General features: G+C 41.1%; 1 protein-coding gene across 1 annotated transcript; it reads left to right on the top strand.

Moving 5' to 3' along the window:
* The first annotated feature begins 1,386 nt into the window (after window positions 1–1,386).
* On the top strand, window positions 1,387–9,577 carry LOC137617284 (uncharacterized). The gene is made up of 3 exons (XM_068347279.1): window positions 1,387–1,501; window positions 7,461–7,711; window positions 8,288–9,577. The coding sequence occupies exons 1-3, from the start codon at window positions 1,462–1,464 to the stop codon at window positions 9,416–9,418; spliced, it is 1,422 nt and encodes a 473-aa protein (XP_068203380.1). The 5' UTR covers window positions 1,387–1,461; the 3' UTR covers window positions 9,419–9,577.
* Window positions 9,578–22,723: the final 13,146 nt, after the last annotated feature.

The raw sequence follows: 22,723 nt of genomic DNA, 5'->3' as shown, positions 1-22,723 counted from the left end.
ACGTAGACTAATAAATAGAATTGGACCTAGGACAGATCCCTGTGGGACTCCAAATTCAACCTTTACAATGCAAGAATTTACGTCTCCTAATCTAACTACCTGACTTCTATCCCTCAAGTAATCGTGAAACCAGAATGTATCAATGTAATGTTCCTTAAGAGATTTACACAATTCATCATGGTTAACACTATCAAATGCCTTTGATAGGTCGCATAAAATTAATATGGAGAGAGAGAGAGAGAGAGAGAGAGAGAGAGAGGAGAGAGAGAGAGAGAGAGAGAGAATGTTTTTATATATTCCTGACAGGCGGAACAAGACCAAACAAAAGACATCGTTCATTCACACTTAACCAGAAAAAAATAAATACAAATCTAACATTACAGTAACTTGTAAAGGTAGCACACCACACCACTTTCTTTTACGTGATCCGGTCTGCTTGTTATTACGTATATTTTCGGAAGTAACTGTATGGTTTTCCGCTTGACGTAATAGACGTCCGGTTGAATTTTTTTTTTTTTTTTTTTTTTTTTACGAGCCGAAGGCCTGAAGCCTCTCAGCCAAGCCCGCTTAGTACCAAGAAATTGTGTAGTCATGAGTTCCTTTCTTCTGAGGAGAACAATACCTTTATGGTTCAATAAATATAATCACTGGGTATATATACATACCCAGTTAGGTCTATTGGTTATTATAACATCCTGATAGATAGATGAGGTTATATTTGTATATAAATAATAAGCTTTTCAGTGGTATAAACATAAACTGGAAATCCCCGGCCTGGGTGATCTTGTGACTGACTCACTCTGTGTGCCCTATCATTGCGAGATTTTGCAAGATTTTTAATTTATTCTTGTTAATACGATTCAAACTGCTTTGAAATATATAAGATATTCTTATTAGATTATCCTTCCATCGTTAAAAAATACATAGAAGATAATTAACTTATAAGAAAGCCTTTTAAATATATATTTAAAACTCATCTTATGGCAACTTAAATTTGGGGCTAGCTCTCAACCCACGGCCTTCCTACGCTTGTCCATTCAGAGATTTTAGTTCAGTATACAAGACAACACCAAGCCTTCTTAACGGTGCCCTGCTACGACATTCTTCCCATTTCATTGGATTACAAAACGTACATTTGGGAGTACTACAGAATTAATACAATTACAAACAGCGTGAATGCAAACAAGTGATTTACGCCATATCTCAGTGAAGCATCAGGGATAGGAAGATGCTCTAACCATATTATCATCATATTTTGGTGAATTATTCCACGTAAAATATTGTGATAAGGATATTAATATCAAGTTAAACCGTGATTATAAGGTGATAATCATTTACCAAGTAAAATAGCAGTTGAAACTACAGATTTAAGTGTGAAAAACATTGATAAAGATTTTTTTATCGAACCCTGCAAGGCATTGCAGTAAAAAAAACTGACAGTTTTTATTACGTTCTTCAGTTATGGGAGACAGTGACGCCGAATGGGTTGGAGTGGACTATGGTGAGTTCAATCAAAAGGGGTTCGAATTGAACCTTGTTGAACAGTGTTAGTGAACCCTTCCTGTTGTGGTCAGGGTACGACCGCAAATTAGCTGGGAGTATGACGGGAATAATTAGTGATATTGCTTGGGTTGATGATGTAGATAGATCTTAGTCATTTAGTGTATGTATATATATATATATATATATATATATATATATTCTACATTTCGGCAAATATTGGCAGTGACAATGATCTCTTAGTAGAGAGAGAGAGAGAGAGAGAGAGAGAGAGAGAGAGAGGAATTTCTACATTTCGGCAAATAGTCCAAGAGTGACAATGATCTCTTAGTAGAGAGAGAGAAGAGAGAGAGAGAGAGAGAGAGAGAGAGAGGAATTTCTACATTTCGGCAAATATTGTCCAAGAGTGACAATGATCTCTTAGTTGAGAGAGAGAGAGAGAGAGAGAGAGAGAGAGAGAGAGAGAGATAGAGAGAGAGAGCATTTTCTCTCTCCACTGACTGTGACTAATAGCTTTTACGTACATTTTTTTTTGCTTACCTCAACAGGAAGATGTCTGGACAGATAGTATGTATGTATGTATGTATGTATGTATGTATGTATGTGTAGTTTTTTACCCTATGTATTCTCAACTTCCCCAGTAAGGCATTAGCAGAGACTCATGTCCTATGTCCTTCCCTGAAAACGAGCATTGATTGAAACAAGTGGACACTGTTCCATTCGAAATATGCAAACATTTGCTTCTTTCAAAATATTCTTTATAGTATTTTATTTCCGAACTAAATCGAAAAAGGGTTAATTTCTTGAGAGATATTTTTACTCGATAAGTTTAATTCAAGATTAATGTAGGATATATAATTTGTTTAGGTTGTAATCTGTCCATTGACTTGAAGAAGGAGAGAGAGAGAGAGAGAGAGAGAGAGAGAGAGAGAGAGAGACTGGTCTGTTTTTAATCTGTCAGTTGACTTGAAGAAGAAGGAGAGAGAGAGAGAGAGAGAGAGAGAGAGAGAGAGAGAGAGAGACTGGTCAGTTTGTGAATATGTCAGTTGACTAAAAGAAGAAGAAGGAGAGAGAGAGAGAGAGAGAGAGAGAGAGACTGGTCAGTTTGTAATCTATCAGTTGACTAAAAGAAGAAGAAGAAGAAGAAGAAGAAGAAGAGAGAGAGAGAGAGAGAGAGAGAGAGAGAGAGAGGTCAGTTTTTAATGTCAGTTGACTCGAAGAAGGAGAGAGAGAGAGAGAGAGAGAGAGAGAGAGACTGGTCAGTTTTGTAATATGTCAGTTGACTAAAAGAAGAAGAAGGAGAGAGAGAGAGAGAGAGAGAGAGAGAGAGAGAGACTGGTCAGTTTGTAATCTATCAGTTGACTAAAAGAAGAAGAAGAAGAAGAAGAAGAAGAAGAAGAGAGAGAGAGAGAGAGAGAGAGAGAGAGAGAGAGAGACTGGTCAGTTTGTAATCTGTCCGTTGACTAGAAGAAGAAGAAGTAAAAGAGAGAGAGAGAGAGAGAGAGAGAGAGAGAGAGAGAGAGAGAGACTGGTCAGTTTGTGATCTGTCAGTTGACTAGAAGAAGAAGAAGAAGAGAGAGAGAGAGAGAGAGAGAGAGAGAGAGAGAGACTGGTCAGTTGTTAGTTGACTAGAAAAAGAAGAAGGAGAGAGAGAGAGAGAGAGAGAGAGAGAGAGAGACTGGTCAGTTGTTAGTTGACTAGAAAAAGAAGAAGGAGAGAGAGAGAGAGAGAGAGAGAGAGAGAGAGAGAGACTGGTCAGTTTGTAAATCTATCAGTTGACTAAAAGAAGAAGAAGAAGAAGAAGAAGAAGAGAGAGAGAGAGAGAGAGAGAGAGAGAGAGAGAGAGAGAGACTGGTCAGTTTGTAATCTGTCCGTTGACTAGAAGAAGAAGAAGTAAAAAGAGAGAGAGAGAGAGAGAGAGAGAGAGAGAGAGAGAGACTGGTCCTCTTTGTAATCTGTCAGTTGACTAGAAGAAGAAGGAGAGAGAGAGAGAGAGAGAGGAGAGAGAGAGAGAGAGACTGGTCAGGTTGCAATCTATCAGTTGACTAAAAGAAGAAGTAAAAAAAAAGAGAGAGAGAGAGAGATGAGAGAGAGAGAGAGAGATCAGTTTGTTAATCTGTCAGTTGAAGAAGAAGAAGAAGAAGAAGAAGAAGAGAGAGAGAGAGAGAGAGAGAGAGAGAGAGAGAGAGAGACTGGTCAATTTTTAATCTGTCAGTTGACTCGAAGAAAAAAAAGAAAGAGAGAGAGAGAGAGAGAGAGAGAGAGAGAGAGAGAGTAGTCAGTTTTTAATCTGTCAGTTGACTAGAAGAAGAAGAAGAAGAAGAAGAGAGAGAGAGAGAGAGAGAGAGGAGAGAGAGAGAGAGAGAGACTGGTCAGTTTGTAATCTGTCAGTTGACTAGAAGAAGAAGAAGAAGAAGAGAGAGAGAGAGAGAGAGAGATGAGAGAGAGAGAGAGAGAGAGACTGGTCTGTTTGTAATCTGTCAGTTGACTAGAAGAAGAAGAAGAAGAAGAAGAAGAAGAGAGAGAGAGAGAGAGAGAGAGAGGAGAGAGAGAGAGAGAGACTGTTCAGTTAGTAATCTCTCATTGGACTTGAAGAAGAGAAGAAGAAGAAGAAGGAGAGAGAGAGAGAGAGAGAGAGAGAGAGAGAGAGAGAGTGTGTATGACTAAGGTTTCTTACGGAAATGGTAAACAAATATTTTAGATTTAGTCATACTCGTGAAAAGCGGATACTGAATTCAACATTTCTTTAGTTATATTTTACTGATTTATATATTTATATATGTTTGGTCTAAAGTCTACGCAGGGGCTAGGTAGACCATTCAGTCTAAAATTGTCTAAATAAGGGTATAACAAGAACTCAGGGGAGATTTTTGAATTCTTGCCATATCTCCTACCGGGAACTATTTTTGTTCTTGGGAGGGAAGTCTAATTATAAAATTCCCTAAATAATTAATGTCTTAAATGACAATATAACGATATTTATATTTTATGATTACAATTTAATTTACTATAACTTAGTTTGAAGTTTTTTTTTTTGGATATGTCTAAAATTTGGTATTTCAACCTTTACAATGGGATATATTCACAAAAGATATGACTTTTGTTTCTAAAAATCCACTGAGAGAGAGAGAGAGAGAGAGAGAGAGAGAGAGAGAGAGTTGGTGCAAGGTACACATTATGACGTCACAATATCGTCATCAGAATTGTTGATGACGTCACGAAAAGGTGTTGCCAGAAGACGCGACGAAGAGAAATGAAAATGCGTTATCACCTGTATTCATGGAAATGCTTAAATAAATGAAGCATTTTAGATAGAAATTAATAAATAAATATAAATTTCTATAATATAATCACTCAAGTAAGTGTAGATATACACATACAGTAACCTTAAACCAATACAAAGAAAGGTATCTTTGTCTACACTGACCACACTGACCGTGTCTGCGTTGACATATTTCCGAGAAAAACCACAAACGTAAAGAAAAAAATGAATGAAGTCATCTACATTAAACAAAAATCTCAGCTCCTATATCGGTTTACCAGAAGGAAAAGGTGCTTACACGAAATTCAAAGTAATGAGAAAGTTCTAAAGGATATGACCCTCTTAGAAATATCCTTCGTCATCCTGTCTTCTGAGTAAGAAGTCCTTTTCTAAGAATACTTAATGGCTGACTGATATAAAATGGTTAATGTGTCGGCAGATTTCTGTTATAAATTGGGGCATTTTAAACCATTATTATCATTGTTTTTATTCAAGCTGTCTTGGGGTAGAGTTCTCTTGCTTGAGGGTTCACTCAGGCACACTATTCTATTTATTTCTCCTTTTTTTAAATTTAGATTTTATAATTTCTATATGAAAGATCTTACTTAATTTTTGTTACTGTTCTTCAAAAATTTAATTTTGATTGTTCATAGTAGTTTATTTATTTTCTTGTTTCCTCTCCTCACTGGGCTATTTTTCCATGTTGGAGTCCTTGGGCTTATAGCATTTTGCTTCTCCAACCAGGGTTGTAGCTTGGCTTTTAATAATAATAATAATAATCGAAAAAAGCAAAACTGTAGAAAGCTATTCAGTTTATACAGGTTTAAAGGTCACTCATGAATGGCAGTGGCAAGGGGTAGGATAACCTAGAGACTGGCCATATATACATATGATCAGCACCCAAGGCCCTTCTCAATCAAGCTAGGACCAAGGGGTGCCAGGCAATGGCTGCTTATGACTCGGCAGGTAGATCTTAGTGAACAAGGATAGTAAGGTTGCAGACATTTAAAAAAACTATCACGCTTGAGCGAGTCTGGAACACCTGCCTGACACATTGCTAGTCTTGGGTAGTGTCATAACCTCTGTACCAAGGCCTTCCACTGTCTTGGGTTAGAGTTCTCTTGCTTGAGGGTACACTCGGGCACACTTCTATCTAGTTTCTCTTCCTCTTGTTTTGTTATAGTTTTTAAAGGAAATATTTATTTTAATGTTGTTACTATACTTAAAATATTTTATTTTTCTTATTTCCTTTCCTCACTGGGCTATTTTCCCTGTTGGAGCCCCTGAGCTTATAGCATCCTGCTTTTCCAACTAGGGTTGTAGCTTAGCATTTAATAATAATAATAATAATAATAATAATAATAGGGAGTGATATCTCCTATAGGCTAATGTATCACAAGACAGTGTGGAAAAGAAATGGGAAATATAAAATAAACTAAGAGAAATAGGAAAATATATATAAAGATAAAAACAATGTTAAACTGAAAAGTAACATATAAACTATGAAAGAAGACTTATGTCAACCAGTTTAACAGAAACTAAATTTGAAGTTCCTCAGATTCAATTATTTGATTGGGAAGATTGACTCATAATTTGGCTACAGAAAGAATACAGCTTTTAGAATACTGAGTAGTATTAAAGGCAAAACTGTTAAAATAACTAATTACACAGTAGCCTACCTGTACCGTACTATAGTCCATTTCTTTTATCGAGGCAGATTTGCACAGACTCGCAGCGGTGCCCTTTTAGCTCGGAATATTTTCCTGATCGCTGATTGGTTAGAATGATCTCGTCCAACCAATCAGCGATCAGGAAACTTTTCCGAGCTAAAAGGGCACCGCTGCGAGTCGGTGCAAATCTGCATCGCTAAAAGAAATTGACTATAGTTGTGGGTGGTTAAGTTGAGAACATATAAATGCAAAGGATGGTCAGAATTATGTAGCATATATAGCATACAGAAATAAATGATTGATGGTGTCAGAGATTAATATGCAGGGCAGGGATAAGGAGTTTAATAAACTGTAAGTTTTTTAAACAAGTTTCTATTTACCATGGTATTATTATTATTATTACTTGCTAAGTTACAACCTCAATTGGAAACGCAGGATGCTATACGCCCAAGGGCTCCAACAGGGAAAATAGCCCAGTGAGGAAAGGAAATGAATAAACTACAAGGGAAGTAATTAGCAATAAAATAAAATATTTTGAGAACAGTAACAACATTAAAGTAAATCTATCGTATATAAACTATAAAAACTTTTAAGAAACAAGAGGAAGAAAAATAAGATAGGATAGAGTGCCTGAGTGTAACCTAAAGCAAGAGAACTCTATTTGCCCCAATTTTGGGAGGTGGTTAACATAAAAAAAGAAACAAAAGCACATTTTTTCCCATGGTTTCTCTTTTCATGAAGAGGGACCAAAGCCCAAAGTCCTCCATTTTCCACAACAAATTTGACATGAATAATATTGGGGGGCTACCATTTATTTTTGTAGGGGTGAACTTCATAAGATTTCCGTTTTAAGAAAATTAAAAGGATAGATTTTGAAGTTTTTATGCTGTTAGGTATTTTTCCCTCTTAGAGCCCTTGGGCTTATAGCATCCTGCTTTTCAAACTAGGGTTGTAGCTTGGCTAGTAATAATAAAAGTAATAATTAAGGTATTTTTGCATTAACTTTACATTATATATAAATTTTACAGAGTTTGGACAACCAGATCCACCCACTACAACTCGGAAACCAGCAAGGCCGAGGACAAGACGTCCTCCGATATTCACAGAGAGGCCGGTACCAGCGCCTCGACCAGATGCCCCTGAAGTGGAGGGCCCACCGAAAGACCTGGCAAATTACAGTAATGTGACTGCTATCTCCTCTGCCGCTGGGGGGATCCTATGTGTCGCACTTATATTGCTGGTGGTGTATATGTTGGTTCTAAGACGGCGTTTGAACAAGGTAAGCTTAATGAACAAATATTATATCACTAGCGTACAAAAGCCGTAAAAAATTACGTCTAAATATTGAGATATACAGTATATGCACACACAGATTCAGCCATTCCCATCCCCTCCTCCTTTCCTAACTACAAGCTGCTTGTTCAGCAATTTGCGGGAGAGTGTGGTTTCCTATGCATGCGCACACACATTCAATCCTTTCCATCCCCTCCCCCTTTCCTAACTACAACCTGCTTGTTTGGCAATTTGTGGAAGTGTATGGTTCTCTGAATGTACCCCTTGGGGTAGCCCCTTTCACCATAGTATGACTACCCCCTCTCCCACTGAGTGTGAAAGGAAAGAAATATATATATATATATTTATATATAATGCTCTTTATTATATAGGGAAGATTTTTAGTAAAGCTGGTTTGGCTCACAGTAAAAAAAATTAACCAAATTCTTTATTTTGGAGTAAAAAAAACTGTGATACTGACAAGATTCTTTGTATCTTTGAGTTTAAGAGTCAGTTTCTACAACAGATCTGGAATCCATTCTCATTTAGAACAAACACCAATTCCTCTTTCCCCTTATTCCAGGCCAAAGTCGCGAGCGCCGATGCCCAGTACCAACTGCGAGTTGAAGACGTGGCACATTTGACGCATCTTGACGAAACATCCAACACATATGTGAACACTACCGATCTACAAAAGCTCTTGACAACGGTTAAGGCTAAAAGCAAAGCGCAGGAAAAGCCTCCACCAACTATGCCCAAGGTTGTGCACCAGACGCCGACACCTTACCGAGCCACTTCCGTTGACAAACCTCCTCCAACGCGAGGATCCTCAGACAACAGTGGCTACGCTTCCGATCCCGATGTCGTGGTCCTCAGGGCCCCGATGCCCCTTCCGCATGGAAACAGCCTGGATGACTACAGCAAGCTAGAAGATAAATGGGAATCAAAAACCTCCACAGAAACGGAAGCTCTTTATTCAAACCTTGAACAAACAGAACCTTTCAAACTGACAAAGCCACCAGCTCGCAGGAAACTCGAAGCCCCCGCAGCTGCACCTCCTCCTCCACCTGTAAAACAGGGAGATGCAGCAGGCGACGGACAAAATTCGGTTAAATCCGAACTCCCGTCTACCCCCGCAATTGCTCGTCCTGCCCCTCCACCACCAAAATTGGCAAAAACAAAGTCATGTGAATCATTGGAACCACTTAATTCAAATATACCACAACAGCCTGGAAACTCTAAACCCATTCCTCCTGTTGCGCCAAAGCCAGGCAAAAATGTACAGCCAGTTGCTACAGACTTGAAACAAGAAGACCCTCTTCCTGCTCCCTTGAAGGTACTCAAACCCATACCACCTACAGGTACATCTAAACCCACTCCTCTAACAAGCAGCAAGCCTATTCAACCTACTCCTCCAGTATCGAGTAAACCTACTCCTCCAGTGACAAGCAAACCTATTCCTCCAGCTGCTAAACCTGGTCCCCCTACACCGTCGAAGCCTGGAGTGACTCAGAAAGGAAAGAATTTGCCTCCTCTTAAAATGGCTCTGATTCCTTCGTTAAATAAGACTTCGGTGGATAGATGCATCACCCCCGACACAGGAATAATTGAACTAACACCCGAAAACACGCCAACAGGTTCCATAAGTTCAAAAATTGCTTTTCTAGAAGGCAAAATGAAGACGCCCATTCTACCAACCAGAGCTAAGTATTAGAAGACACAAGAGAAGGCATCGCCTTCACCCATAACTTATTTGTGATATATTCTTAATGAGAAAATGCCAAAAAGTATTATGTAAATATATCTGTACAAATATATATACGTATATGAAGGTAAATTCATTACTTGGTCTGTTAAGTAAAGTTCTTCACTTTATAGTTTTTTCTTGACAGCTAGACTTACAAGTGATGCGTATAGATCTGGCCTAGTCCGGTTCATATCATGTAGCTTCCTGTGTTATGTTGCTTTTCTAAGTATTTACTCTTCACTGTAAACAAGATATGAATGCAGAAAAACAAGTCACTATTCTTATGCCTCTTGGATGAATCAAAGCAAAAACATAGTAGTTACAGAAGGATTCCTGATATTTTTTTTTTTTCATATGAGATTGTATTTTCCTTTCATATTCAGTACCAGCTGAACTCGGTTGAGTCCCTTGTTAGGCTGGGAGGAACGTAGAGTAAAGGTCCCCTTTTTGTTTTTGTTTCTTTGTTGATGTTGGCTACCCCCCAAAATTGGGGGAAGTGCCTTGGTATATGTATGTATGTATGTATTCAGCAACTACATGCTTAAGAAATGTCAAATTTTTATGTATATTTTCTGATTGAGGTTTGGAAAAAGCTGAGAAACAAATAAGTTTGTCAGGCTGTGAACCGTCACAAAGAAACCCTCAGATTCAAGTATAAACATCCCCCTTTTCCTGTACTGTCCATCACGTCATAGAGCTCTTTTGCAGCATAACAAAGGCCATTTCATGATTAATTTCTAATTATGCAAAAACGAATGACAAAGAGCATTCAATAGCACTGTTGCTAATGACTGTATTTACCAACAAATCAATATTTAGCTTTATTTCAATATTTGTGCTAGATATTTTGTCGATATGCAGAAACTAGACACCAAATATTTTGTATTTATAACTTTTTCCACTTAGGTTTAAACTGTACATATTTTTTATATAATTTGTCTAAGATTAGCGACATGACTCGCAATCCTTTTCTAGAAACAATGTTAGACATTCTCTTTCTCTACTTCCCCAGTTTCTTGCTTCTTTCAACAAGTAATGAAGAATACAGGACTTTTATATATTATGCTTAAATGTTCTACAAATGATAATTATTTCAAAGTTGTTAGTCTATGATGAAATATTCTGTGATATAGTTTAATGACTTCTCAAACTGCTGAGTGATGGATAAGCAGTACTGACTTTGTCTATGTATATAATGTGATCAAATGTGTTCACTGCTATCTTCACTCGGAAGATAATTATAACCATTGCATTTATCTTGGTATTCTTATGTATTACATACCTTTGTAATAAACACAGTTAAGTTTTTGATAAGTTTTAATGTGATCTTATATCCCTACTGTACTGTATGAATATATTAAACCTTCCATATTTACGAGACAAAGAAGAAAATGAGTGAATCAATATCTTTATGAAAGCACAATTAAATCATGGTGTTGTAGCCATATCTAGGGACTATAATCTGTGGTAGTATAAGAATATTACCACCATGAGTCCTGTATGCCATAGAAAATGACTAAAAGAACAGCTATTGCTTTGTAGTCTTGCAGTTGGACTGTTTAGTCCAAGGTTAGACCCAACGCCAATAACTGTGGTTGATGACTGCAAGGGCTTGTAATTGTAAAAACCTTCTGCCATATAACTGACCATGCCTGATGCTATTAGGGGACACCAGGCAACCCAAAGTAGGGATAACGGTGGGAAAGAAGAATAATCGGTCATTAAACTTCATTAACTATAACCAAGTTCAGTAAGACAGTCACCTTTTTAGACACCTTGAAACAACTTGTAAGTCACCTAACTAGCTAGCGAAAAAAATAAATCAAAAGTGTTACTGTATCCTATAATTTTACGACTGGTCTCAGGATATACAGTACAGTATATGCATAACTATATAAAAAAAAAAGGAAATAAATGGAAATACTGTACCCTGTGTTTTGAATACTGTAAATATAATGGGAAATGGTACACTGTAGCCTTGGATTTTTCATGGCATACAGGGGTCCCTTCAATAGGCTCTCCTATCTCCAAAAAAACAAAAGCATCACCGTGAGTGACGATTTTCACCATAATACATAGCCCAACACCTAGACTGGAGAGGCTATTCTGCATCAACATTACCCTGAGATGAAAACTCAGTAATGCCACAATGATGAGGAAGTCATAAAAGATTGGATTGGATTATGAAATTTAGGTTGAATAGCAAACAAGAAAGGAAGCGGAAACGGAGGTATGACAGAGGGATAACCTGTGTTCTGCTACAAACCATAGGGACTCTCCAAACACCCTTTAGTATTTTTACAGTGTACAGCACGGTCATCTTTAAAAATAACGGGCAGAAGCAATAAAAGCAGCCGTTTCTAGTCCATTGGAGGACAAAGGCCTCAGACATGTCCTTATTTGTGCTTTAGATTTAGCCAGTCTTCATCACCACAATGGCCACTGCAGATTGGTGATGGAGGGAGATTTTTTACGATCATTCACAGCAAACTGAACTAGTATGGGTGGCCCTAATGAGTACAGCTTTGCTGATCATGGGGATACACAAACCACCCTTGGAAAGGGATAAATTAAGAAAAAAATCTTTTGGATAGAAAATTTTTGTTTTCTTTTTAACACACGGCATTGCATGAAGAAAAATAGAGCCTCGATGGCAGAGTCGGTTAGGGCAGCAGGCTCGGACTTCGTAGAGGTCTGTGTCGTGGGTTCAACTCCACACCCGACCAGCCAAAAAGGCGGACACTTTATTATCCGTGTAGACACCTCAGGACTACGTATGCAATCGACGGATAGGTTTGCGTAAAGTAAATGGGTGTTACAGACAAATAAACACACAAAACACAGCCATTCCAACACCTTCTAAAAACATAAGACACCTCACACGTCTCAAACTATCGACCTAACCACGCCACGATTCCTAGCTGCGGGGAGGCGGCGATGGTGGCTGGTACAACACAAAACATACACTACCGGGGTCTAGCGATGGCAGGCAGGGCAGCCGGTCGGGACTACGGTCCACCCCAAAAGCCAAAACCAAAGTCCTTCAAAAAGAAGGCAACCGCATTACCCCATGCGAATGGGAAAAAGGCAATTGAATTAAAAAAAAAAAATTGCATGAAGAAAAATCTTACTTGATATATTCAAGTCCAACTTCTGCTATGAACACCTGCACCAGCTTAATGATATATGATGTGCCAAATATCATAATTTACCCGATACTTCACTTCATGAACTAGTCCACACTCAATGCAGAGGTTGAAATTACTGTACTGTGCTTTACTATTAATCAAGTGCTTTTATAAATGATATTAGTAATACTATTAATACTATACCTTAACTACTGCTACTACTACTAGTATACTGTATTCTCTTCAATACTATCTTAGCATAAAGCTTTTTTCAGGGAGATACTAAAACGTCTTCCATTAAGACAATTTGATAAGTTACCGAACCCACAACATTCTTATAATGCACATAATTTTCAGAAAGGATTTCACATGAAAATATTCTCCTTTCTTCAAAACCTATCATGTATAAGACTGTATAATTTGTACCAACTGCGTAAGACTCAGATTTATACCATTACTGTATCTCATTCGTGATAACCGGGTTTCTTAATTAAGGGATTTTGACGAAGGAAAAATCTATTTCTGGGCGAAGGACCTGTGTCGCCCAATGAAATGCTCCTTAAAGCACCATTTCTAAGGTATAAATACTGCTAAATATACCAAAGAAAAAAGTTGCATGGAATGCCAGGAATATACCCAGCTCGCTCACCCTTATAGGGTGTCAGTATAATAACTGGGGCGTGTGAAACCACTACCAGAGGTCCCTTAACAATTAGCCTTCTCCTTCCTCAACCTTCCCCATAAATATTTCTTAATCGGTGTACAGTAATACACTTTCATTACTTAACATCACCCATAAATTTTTCTTAAACGGTGTACAGTAATACACTTTCTTTACCAAGTGGGAATGTCTCTTCAGAACATTACTGTACATCCTCTTTAGTCATTGTTACTGCCAAGATAGGCCACAAGATGGAATTGATGTTATACAGAAACACAATGAAAAAAAAAAGAAAGATAGGTAGTTTGCCAAAGAAAACAAAATGATGTATTGCAGTAGTAAACCTTAATTGACATATTCAAGGTGTTAAAGGTTTTATCACACGATACTTAACCAAGATGGTAAAGGTTTAATCATACGATACTTAACCCAGTAAATAACCTTGTACTTAAGAGGCTGCACAGATTGGGCAAGCGAAAGATGAACCAAATTCTGGGCTATTAAGATATATCAAAATATCAAAATATAAAATCTATTCGGAAGCAATTGCCGTTTGTGAAATATGGTATATTTCTGGGAGCTTAGTACGCTAAGCATTTCTTTTCAATTTCCATAATGTATGCAGTTACTACATGATTGCACTTGTTTATTCAGGGCTCTAACACACACCGTGCGTGACGTCACATGGTAGACGATCTGCAGACTTGGAGGTGCTGTGGCAAATTGTAACGGGCCTTAAGGAGTCCATGCTCTGCATATTGATACAGTACACTGGCCCAAGGACAGAACAATACTTTTTTGGTCATCAAGTCAAAATAGATTTCCTGTTCTAGCCTTTAACAGCGAAGTCTTCGGAGACCACAGAGCAACTATCCAAAAATAAGTTTTTCCTTCGTCAAAATCTTCAAGTATCATTTTATGCCATATGTAATTGCTTTACATTTGCAATATTGCAAATATTTATGCATTCCCATTGCACATACTTAAAATCCATTGATTTGCATGGGATCACTGTAAAGCTGTGAACATGTTATTTTCATTAGTAAAATAAATTTTTGAATATACTTACCCGATAATCATGTAGCTGTCAACTCCGTTGCCCGACAGAATTCTAAGGAGGGATACGCCAGCTATCACAATACTAGAAGGGGGTGTACTTACCAGCGCCACCTGTGGCCAGGTACTCAAGTACTTCTTGTTGACACCTCCTCAATTATTCCTCGGTCCCACTGGTTCTCTATGGGGAGGAAGGGAGGGTCAATTAAATCATGATTATCGGGTAAGTATATTCAAAAATTTATTTTACTAATGAAAATAACATTTTTCAATATTAAACTTACCCGATAATCATGTAGCTGATTCACACCCAGGGGGGTGGGTGAAAACCAGTGTACAAGATTAAAGGATAGCTAAGTATCCCAAATTTCATATAACAGTTATCTCAAATAACAATGAAATAATAAGTACCTGGTAAGGAAGTCGAATTGAACCGTTACTCTGCCTCTTTTTTAAGTTCGTCTTCCTTACTGAGCGCAGCGTTCCTCTTGGAGGCTGAATCAACCCAAAGGTGCTAAAGTATATAGGGCTGCAACCCCTACTAAAGGACCTCTACAAAACCTTTAACCTAGGCGCTTCTCAAGAATGAATAGACCACCCGCCAAATCTAAGGATGCGGAAGGCTTCTTAGCCTACCGTAACAACCATAAAAAACAACAATAAAAGTATTCAAGAGAAAGGTTAAAAAAGGTTATGGGATTAAGGGAATGTAGTGGCTGAGCCCTCACCTACTACTGCACTCGCTGCTACGAATGGTCCCAGGGTGTAGCAGTTCTCGTAAAGAGACTGGACATCTTTCAGATAAAATGATGCAAACACTGACTTGCTCCTCCAATAGGTTGCATCCATTATGCTCTGCAGAGAACGGTTTTTATTAAAGGCCATCGAAGTAGCTACGGCTCTTACTTCGTGGGTCCTTACCTTCAGCAATGCAAGGTCTTCCTCCTTTAAGTGAGAATGTGCTTCTCTGATCAGAAGCCTTATATAATACGAAAGCCCATTCTTGGACATGGGTCTCGAGGGTTTCTTGATAGCACACCATAAGGCTTCTGACTGTCCTCGAATAGGTTTAGACCTCTTGAGATAATATTTGAGAGCTCTGACAGGGCAAAGAACTCTCTCTAGTTCGTTACCTACCATGTTGGAGAGGCTAGGTATTTCGAACGATCTAGGCCAAGGACGTGAAGGAAGCTCGTTCTTTGCTAGGAATCCAAGCTGAAAAGAACATGTAGCAGATTCGGTAGTGAAACCAATGTTCTTGCTGAAGGCATGAACCTCACTGACTCTCTTAGCTGTTGCAAGGCAAACGAGAAAAAGAGTCTTGAGGGTAAGGTCCTTAAATGAAGCTGACTGGAGAGGTTCGAACCTAGATGTCATAAGGAACCTTAAGACTACGTCTAGATTCCAGCCTGGAGTGGAAAGACGACGATCTTTAGACGTCTCAAAAGACTTAAGAATGTCTTGAAGGTCCTTGTTGGAAGACAGGTCCAAACCTCTGTGGCGGAGAACTGAAGCCAACATACTCCTATAACCTTTAATCGTAGGAGCTGAAAGGGATCTCTCATTCCTAAGATGTAGAAGGAAGTCAGCTATTTGAATCACAGAGGTATTGGTAGAGGATATCGAATTGGCTCTACACCAGCTTCGGAAGACCTCCCACTTAGACTGGTAGACTCTACGAGTGGAAACCCTTCTTGCTCTGGCAATCGCACTGGCTGCCTCCTTCGAAAAGCCTCGAGCTCTAGCGAATCTTTCGACAGTCTGAAGGCAGTCAGCCGAAGAGCGTGGAGGTTTGGGTGCAACCTGTCTACGTGAGGTTGACGTAGAAGGTCCACTCTTAGAGGTAGAGTCCTGGGGAAGTCGACTAGCCATTGTAGTACCTCTGTGAACCATTCTCTTGCAGGCCAAAGGGGAGCAACCAGCGTCAGCCGTGTCCCTTTGTGCGAGACGAATTTCTGCAGAACCTTGTTTATTATCTTGAACGGAGGGAATGCGTACAGGTCGAGATGGGACCAGTTCAGTAGAAAGGCATCCACATGAACTGCTGCAGGGTCTGGAACAGGAGAACAATACAGAGGAAGTCTCTTGGTTATGGAGGTGGCAAACAGATCTATGGTAGGTTGACCCCACAAGGTCCAAAGTCTGTTGCACACACTCTTGTGGAGGGTCCATTCCGTGGGAATGACCTGATTCCTTCTGCTTAGGCGATCTGCTGACACGTTCATATCGCCCTGGATGAACCTCGTGACCAGAGTGAGGTTTAGACTTCTTGACCAAATGAGGAGGTCCCTTGCGATCTCGTAAAGGCTCCTCGAATGGGTCCCTCCTTGCTTGGAGATGTAAGCCAAGGCTGTGGTATTGTCTGAGTTCACCTCCACCACTTTGCCTAGCAGGAGGGACTTGAAGTTCAACAGGGCTAGATGAACTGCCAGCAGCTCCTTGCAGTTGATGTGGAGTAATCCTTGTTCCTCGTTCCACATTCCCGAGCATTCCCGTCCGTCCAAGGTTGCACCCCAGCCCGAGTCCGATGCATCTGAGAAGAGATGAAGATTGGGGGTCTGAATGGCCAAGGATAGACCCTCTTTGAGAAGGAGGTTGTGCTTCCACCACAGGAGAGTGGTCTTCATCTCTTGGTTGATAGGGATAGAGACTGCTTCTAGAGTCGAACTCTTGTCCCAATGAGCTGCCAGGTGGAATTGAAGAGGGCGGAGGTGGAGTCTCCCTAGCTCGACAAACAGGGCCAGTGACGAGAGAGTCCCTGTGAGACTCATCCACTGTCTCACTGAGCAACTGCTCCTCTTCAGCATGCTCATGATGCACTCTAGGGCTTGGCTTATCCTGGGGGCCGATGGAAAAGCCCGAAAATCCTGACTCCGAATCTCCATTCCCAGATACACGATGGATTGTGAGGGAATGAGTTGAGATTTTTCCATATTGACTAATAGACCTAGGTCTCTGATTAAGTCTAAAGTCCAATGAAGATTCTCCAGACAACGACGACTCGAGGAGGCTCTCAACAGCCAGTCGTCTAGGTAGAGGGAGGCTCTGATGTTCGACAAGTGAAGGAATTTGGCTACATTCCTCATCAGAAGAGTAAAGACCATAGGAGCTGTGCTTAGGCCAAAACACAGGGCTTGGAATTGATAGACAACCTTTCCGAAAACGAATCTTAGGAAAGGTTGGGAGTCTGGATGAATCGGAACGTGAAAGTACGCATCTTTCAAGTCCAACGAGACCATCCAGTCCTCCTGTCTGACCGCTGCTAAGACCGACTTGGTTGTCTCCATCGTGAACGTCAGCTTGGTGACATACTCGTTGAGAGCGCTGACGTCCAGCACCGGTCTCCAACCTCCTGTCTTCTTGGCCACAAGAAAGAGACGGTTGTAGAAGCCCGGGGAATGATGGTCCCGGACTATAACCACTGCCTTCTTCTGCACAAGAAGCGACACCTCCTGGTGCAATGCTAGCCTCTTGTCCTCTTCTTTGTAGTTGGGAGAGAGGTTGATGGGCGATGTGGTCAGAGGTGGTTGAAGGCAGAATGGAATCCTGTAACCGAACCTCAGCCAACTGACAGACTGTGCGTCTGCACCTCTCTTCTCCCAGGCTCGCCAGAAGGTCTTGAGTCTGGCTCCTACTGTTGTCTGGAGAAGCGGAGAGTCAGTTCTTTCCTTTGGATGACCTGGATCCCTTCCTAGACTTGCCCCTGTAAGAGTCTGGACGGGAGCTTCCTCGGCTGGGGGCTCTACCACGAAAGGGCGGTATGAACCTAGTAGCAGGGGTATCAGCCACTGGGGAGCGGTAAGTCTTAGGGACTGAGGTGGCAACCTTAGACTTACGAGCCGATGAGGCTACAAGATCGTGCGTATCTTTTTGTATCAGGGCAGCAGACAAGTCCTTAATGAGCTCTTCGGGGAAGAGGAACTTCGAGAGCGGAGCAAAAAGGAGTTGTGATCGTTGGCAAGGTGTAATGCTGGCGGAAAGGAAGGTGCACAGTTGTTCCCTTTTCTTCAACACCCCTGATACAAACAACGACGCTAGCTCACCCGATCCATCTCTAATGGCCTTATCCATGCAGGACATTAAAAGCATGGCAGAATCTTTGTCCGCAGGAGAGGTTTTCTTGCTGAGGGCCCCCAGGCACCAGTCGAGAAAGTTGAACATTTCAAATGCTCTAAACATCCCTTTCAGTAAGTGATCCAGGTCTGAGAAGGTCCAACAAACCTTCGAGCGCCTCATAGCAGTCCTTCGAGGCGAGTCTACCAGACTTGAGAAGTCAGCCTGGGCAGAGGCAGGTACTCCCAAGCCTGGTGCTTCCCCTGTGGCATACCAAACGCTCGCTTTCGAAGTGAGCTTCGTTGGAGGGAACATGAAGGAAGTCTTGCCAAGATGTTGTTTAGACTGCAGCCACTCCCCTAAGATCCTAAAAGCCCTCTTGGAGGATCTAGCTAGGACAAGCTTAGTATAGGAAGACTTAGCTTGTTGTACGCCCAGCGAAAACTCAGATGGTGGAGAGCGGGGAATAGCAGAGACAAAGTGGTCTGGGTAAACCTCCCTGAGTAGAGCCAAGACCTTACGAAAATCAAGAGACTGTGGAGAAAGCTTGGATTCGTCCACGTCTGATGAGGGATCAAGGTGTGCCTCCTCATCATCCGAAACCTCATCCCCAGAATGAGGCGAAGAGACCGGATAAGAATGCTGAACCGCAGAGTCAGAACGAGTAGGAACAAGAACCGAGGTTTCCTCTTCAAGCAACTGAGGGAAAACCTGAGGCTCAGACTGCAAGGGCTGAACAACAGACGAAGCAGAAGGAAGGCGCATGGGTGGAGGAGGTTGACTCCTAGCAAGAGAGGTTGAACCCAAGGATAGCGCTTGCTGAGCGGAGGACGGAGGCGGAGTAGTAAGTTCCTGTTCCTGTGGAATGAGCGGAGCATGATGAGGCCGAGGCTGCGCAGAACAAGGTAAAGTTCTCGCAAGCTGAGGCTTCTGAGGCGCAAGATCAGGGTGTAAGGGTTGAGCTCGCTGCAGCAGCTGAGGAGACTGACTCATGGGCGGAAGAGGTTGTTGTACCTCAACCGAGAGTTGCACCACTGGTGGAGCAGCAAGGGGAGGCGGAGGAAGAGTGGAGTAATCCTCCTGATCCCAAACAAAAGGTTGCCTTAAAGAAGGCTGAGGCTGAACAACACTGGGAACAGCGAACTCAGAATGTGGCTCAACATCGTACGCCTGGCAGATGGTGCTGCGACTAGGTGGAGCGAGCGCAGGCGGGGCGAGCACAGGCGGAGCGGGAGCAGGCGGAAGGAGTGTAGGCGGAGGCGCAACACTCTCAGCCCGACACTCACGCATCAGGTCCGAAAGCTGAGCTTGCATGGACTGAAGCAGAGTCCACTTGGGATCGGCAGAAACGGCAGTAGACTGAGGTAAAGCCTTAACAGTCGCGCTCTGTTGTGGCAGAACCTTACTCCTCTTGGGCGGAGTACAGTCGACAGATGACTGAGGCGAGTCGGAGCTGAGCCAATGACTGCAACCTGGCTGAGCACTCGCGGACTGGACTCTACGTTTAAGCGGTCTCGAGACCTGAGACCAACGTTTCTTCCCAGAAAGTAGATCAGCGGACGAGCGGAAGACGGGCTCAATCGTCTGCAGGTGGGAGTGACGATCTTTGGAAGACACGCCCGCAACCACCGAGGATAATTCTGTGCGCCTAACAAGGCCTGCCGAACCCTTATGCCCTTCGACATTGCTTCTCCCCTGGGCTTGGGAGCTTGCAAGAGGTCCCGGACTGGGAGGACGACTGGCTCGCACAGAAAAATCCTCACGCACCACACTGGCACTAACACTAGCACAAGGCACTGCACCGACACTGGCACTCGTCACAGCACTGGCACTAACTCCACCCACTGCACTCTTGACCTTTAGTTCTTTAACTTCGGCCATCAGAGACTTATGGTCACTTACCACTGACTCTACCTTATCGCCTAAAGCCTGAATAGCACGCAAAACCACTGACATATCAGGCGGAGGGCACACAGTAGGTTCGGGGGTAGCCACTACAGGGGTAGGAACAGGTAGGGGATCATGAGGTGAGGAAAATAAAGAAGAGTGAGAACTCCTCCTAACTCTACCTCTCTCTAACTTAGTAGAATACTTTAAAAGACGGACAAAATCCAATTCCGAAAGTCCGGCGCATTCCTCACATCGATTTTCTAACTGACAGGGCCTGTCCCTACAGTCAGAACAAGCGGTGTGAGGATCTACCGAGGCCTTCGGAATACGCCTATTGCAAGACCTACATCGTCTATGGGAGGGGGCTTGCGAAATGTCAGACATTTTGTATTCAAGAGTTAGTCAAAAGGGGGGTCCAAAAAACAAGCAAAAAATCGTTAACCGTTAATCTGAACTAAATAAAAGCTATCTAGCTAATATCAGAAGGTTTCCAGTAAAGCGACAGCCGTTAATCTGAGAGAATACTTCACCAAATATCCGTGAATAAACTCGAAGACCATAAGCGTATCCCAGAACGTCTAGCCGGAGGCACGACAGAGGAATAATTGAGGAGGTGTCAACAAGAAGTACTTGAGTACCTGGCCACAGGTGGCGCTGGTAAGTACACCCCCTTCTAGTATTGTGATAGCTGGCGTATCCCTCCTTAGAATTCTGTCGGGCAACGGAGTTGACAGCTACATGATTATCGGGTAAGTTTAATATTGAAAAATAAATTTTCTTACACCAGGTGAGAGAAGTACTAGAGGAAGGCCGAGGTTTGGTTGGATGGATGGAGTGAAGCAAGCTCTGGGTGATAGGAGGATAGATGTGAGAGAGGCAAGAGAGCGTGCTAGAAATAGGAATGAATGGCGAGTGATTGTGACGCAGTTCCGGTAGGCCCTGCTGCTTCCTCCGGTGCCTTAGATGACCACGGAGGTAGCAGCAAAAGGGTATTCAGCATTATGAAGCTTCATCTGTGGTGGATAACGGGGGAGGGTGGGCTGTGGCACCCTAGCAGTACCAGCTGAACTCGGTTGAGTCCCTTGTCAGGCTGGGAGGAACATAGAGAGTAGAGGTCCCCTTTTTTTTGTTTCATTTGTTGATGTTGGCTACCCCCCAAAATTGGGGGAAGTGCCTTGGTATATGTATGTATGTATCTGTGGCAGGACCAAAACTGAAATTAAGCTACCATATCTAAAAAGCCACACAATCTGAACTTTTAGCTTTTCTAGAGAACATAATAAGACTCTGGTACTCTTATTGCAACTATTTGATCCCACAAAATGTGAAATAATGTTGCACTAGATCTATAAATCATGGATGAATGGATATGGATGTATAGAATTTCAGCCATAATGACCAGCGATGCATGAATGCCATGTAGTCAGTGGGTTATAAGACTAAATTCCAAAACATCCAATTCATAATTAGCACTACAACTCATGATTTTGAATGTTTACAAATTCAAGTGATCCCTTCCAAATATCTAACACTCCACAAGAAATATTTTGGGTAATGGTACAAATGACATTAGGGAATTGAAAACTTAATTGAAGTTCCTTTGAGGTCTCCTAGGTAGTCAATTATAATTATCATCAGTTGATTGAAGTACGTAATAGAGATCACTCAAGATATTTTTCTATGAGCAACTACAAAAATGGCCAGAGTTAATTCTAAGAACTGGGTTAGATGAACTTCAACAACTTTTAAAAAGTGACAAACACGACTACAAAAAATCAACTAAAAATGAAAAGGCGCTAATGTAGGATACTTATCAGAAAAGTAAAAAACAAGAAAGTTGTATGCTATACATATCTGAAAAAGTAAACCCCCCAAATTTTGGATGACAAAGATTTAAGCAGTCACCATATTCTTTCAATCTTGTTTCCAAATGTGTGCTATTTCCATATTGGTACTGTATTGTCTTGTGCAAATAATTTCAATAAACTTATTACCTAAACTTTTCACCTGCCTGAAAATTCACCTGAATTTTTGCCTTTCCATGATCTGTAAAAAAAATTCTTGTTTAGAACTATTTATAATGTCTAAAAAAAAAACTTTAAAGGAAATAAATTTCATCCGTTCATATTTAATATGACGAGACTTGTGAAAGAAAGGAAGCGAATTGGTTCTTTAACCTAGCCCAGCATCTTTTTGGCGGTGTGACGAGACACGAGTTATGAATACGGAGATTTTGACAAAATGCAGTACAGAAGGTCCCAAACTTACAATCATTCACAGATACAAATCCAACTGAAAATAACAGGGATAAGATAAAGAAATACGGTACTGTAATAAAACAATATATCACTTAATATAGTAAGCAAAACAACATTCGTATTACCTGATATCTATTTCATATGAAACCTAACTATTTGTTGAATTTTGCAACTGGAAATCATAGGTATGGAATTCAGGTTAAGCCAATATTCAACAAAGAAAACT

Source organism: Palaemon carinicauda, chromosome 23, assembly GCF_036898095.1.
Source record: "Palaemon carinicauda isolate YSFRI2023 chromosome 23, ASM3689809v2, whole genome shotgun sequence".
Taxonomy (NCBI): Eukaryota; Metazoa; Arthropoda; class Malacostraca; order Decapoda; family Palaemonidae; genus Palaemon; species Palaemon carinicauda.
Note: the sequence above shows the minus strand (reverse complement) of the source record. Positions and strands in the feature narration are given on the sequence as shown.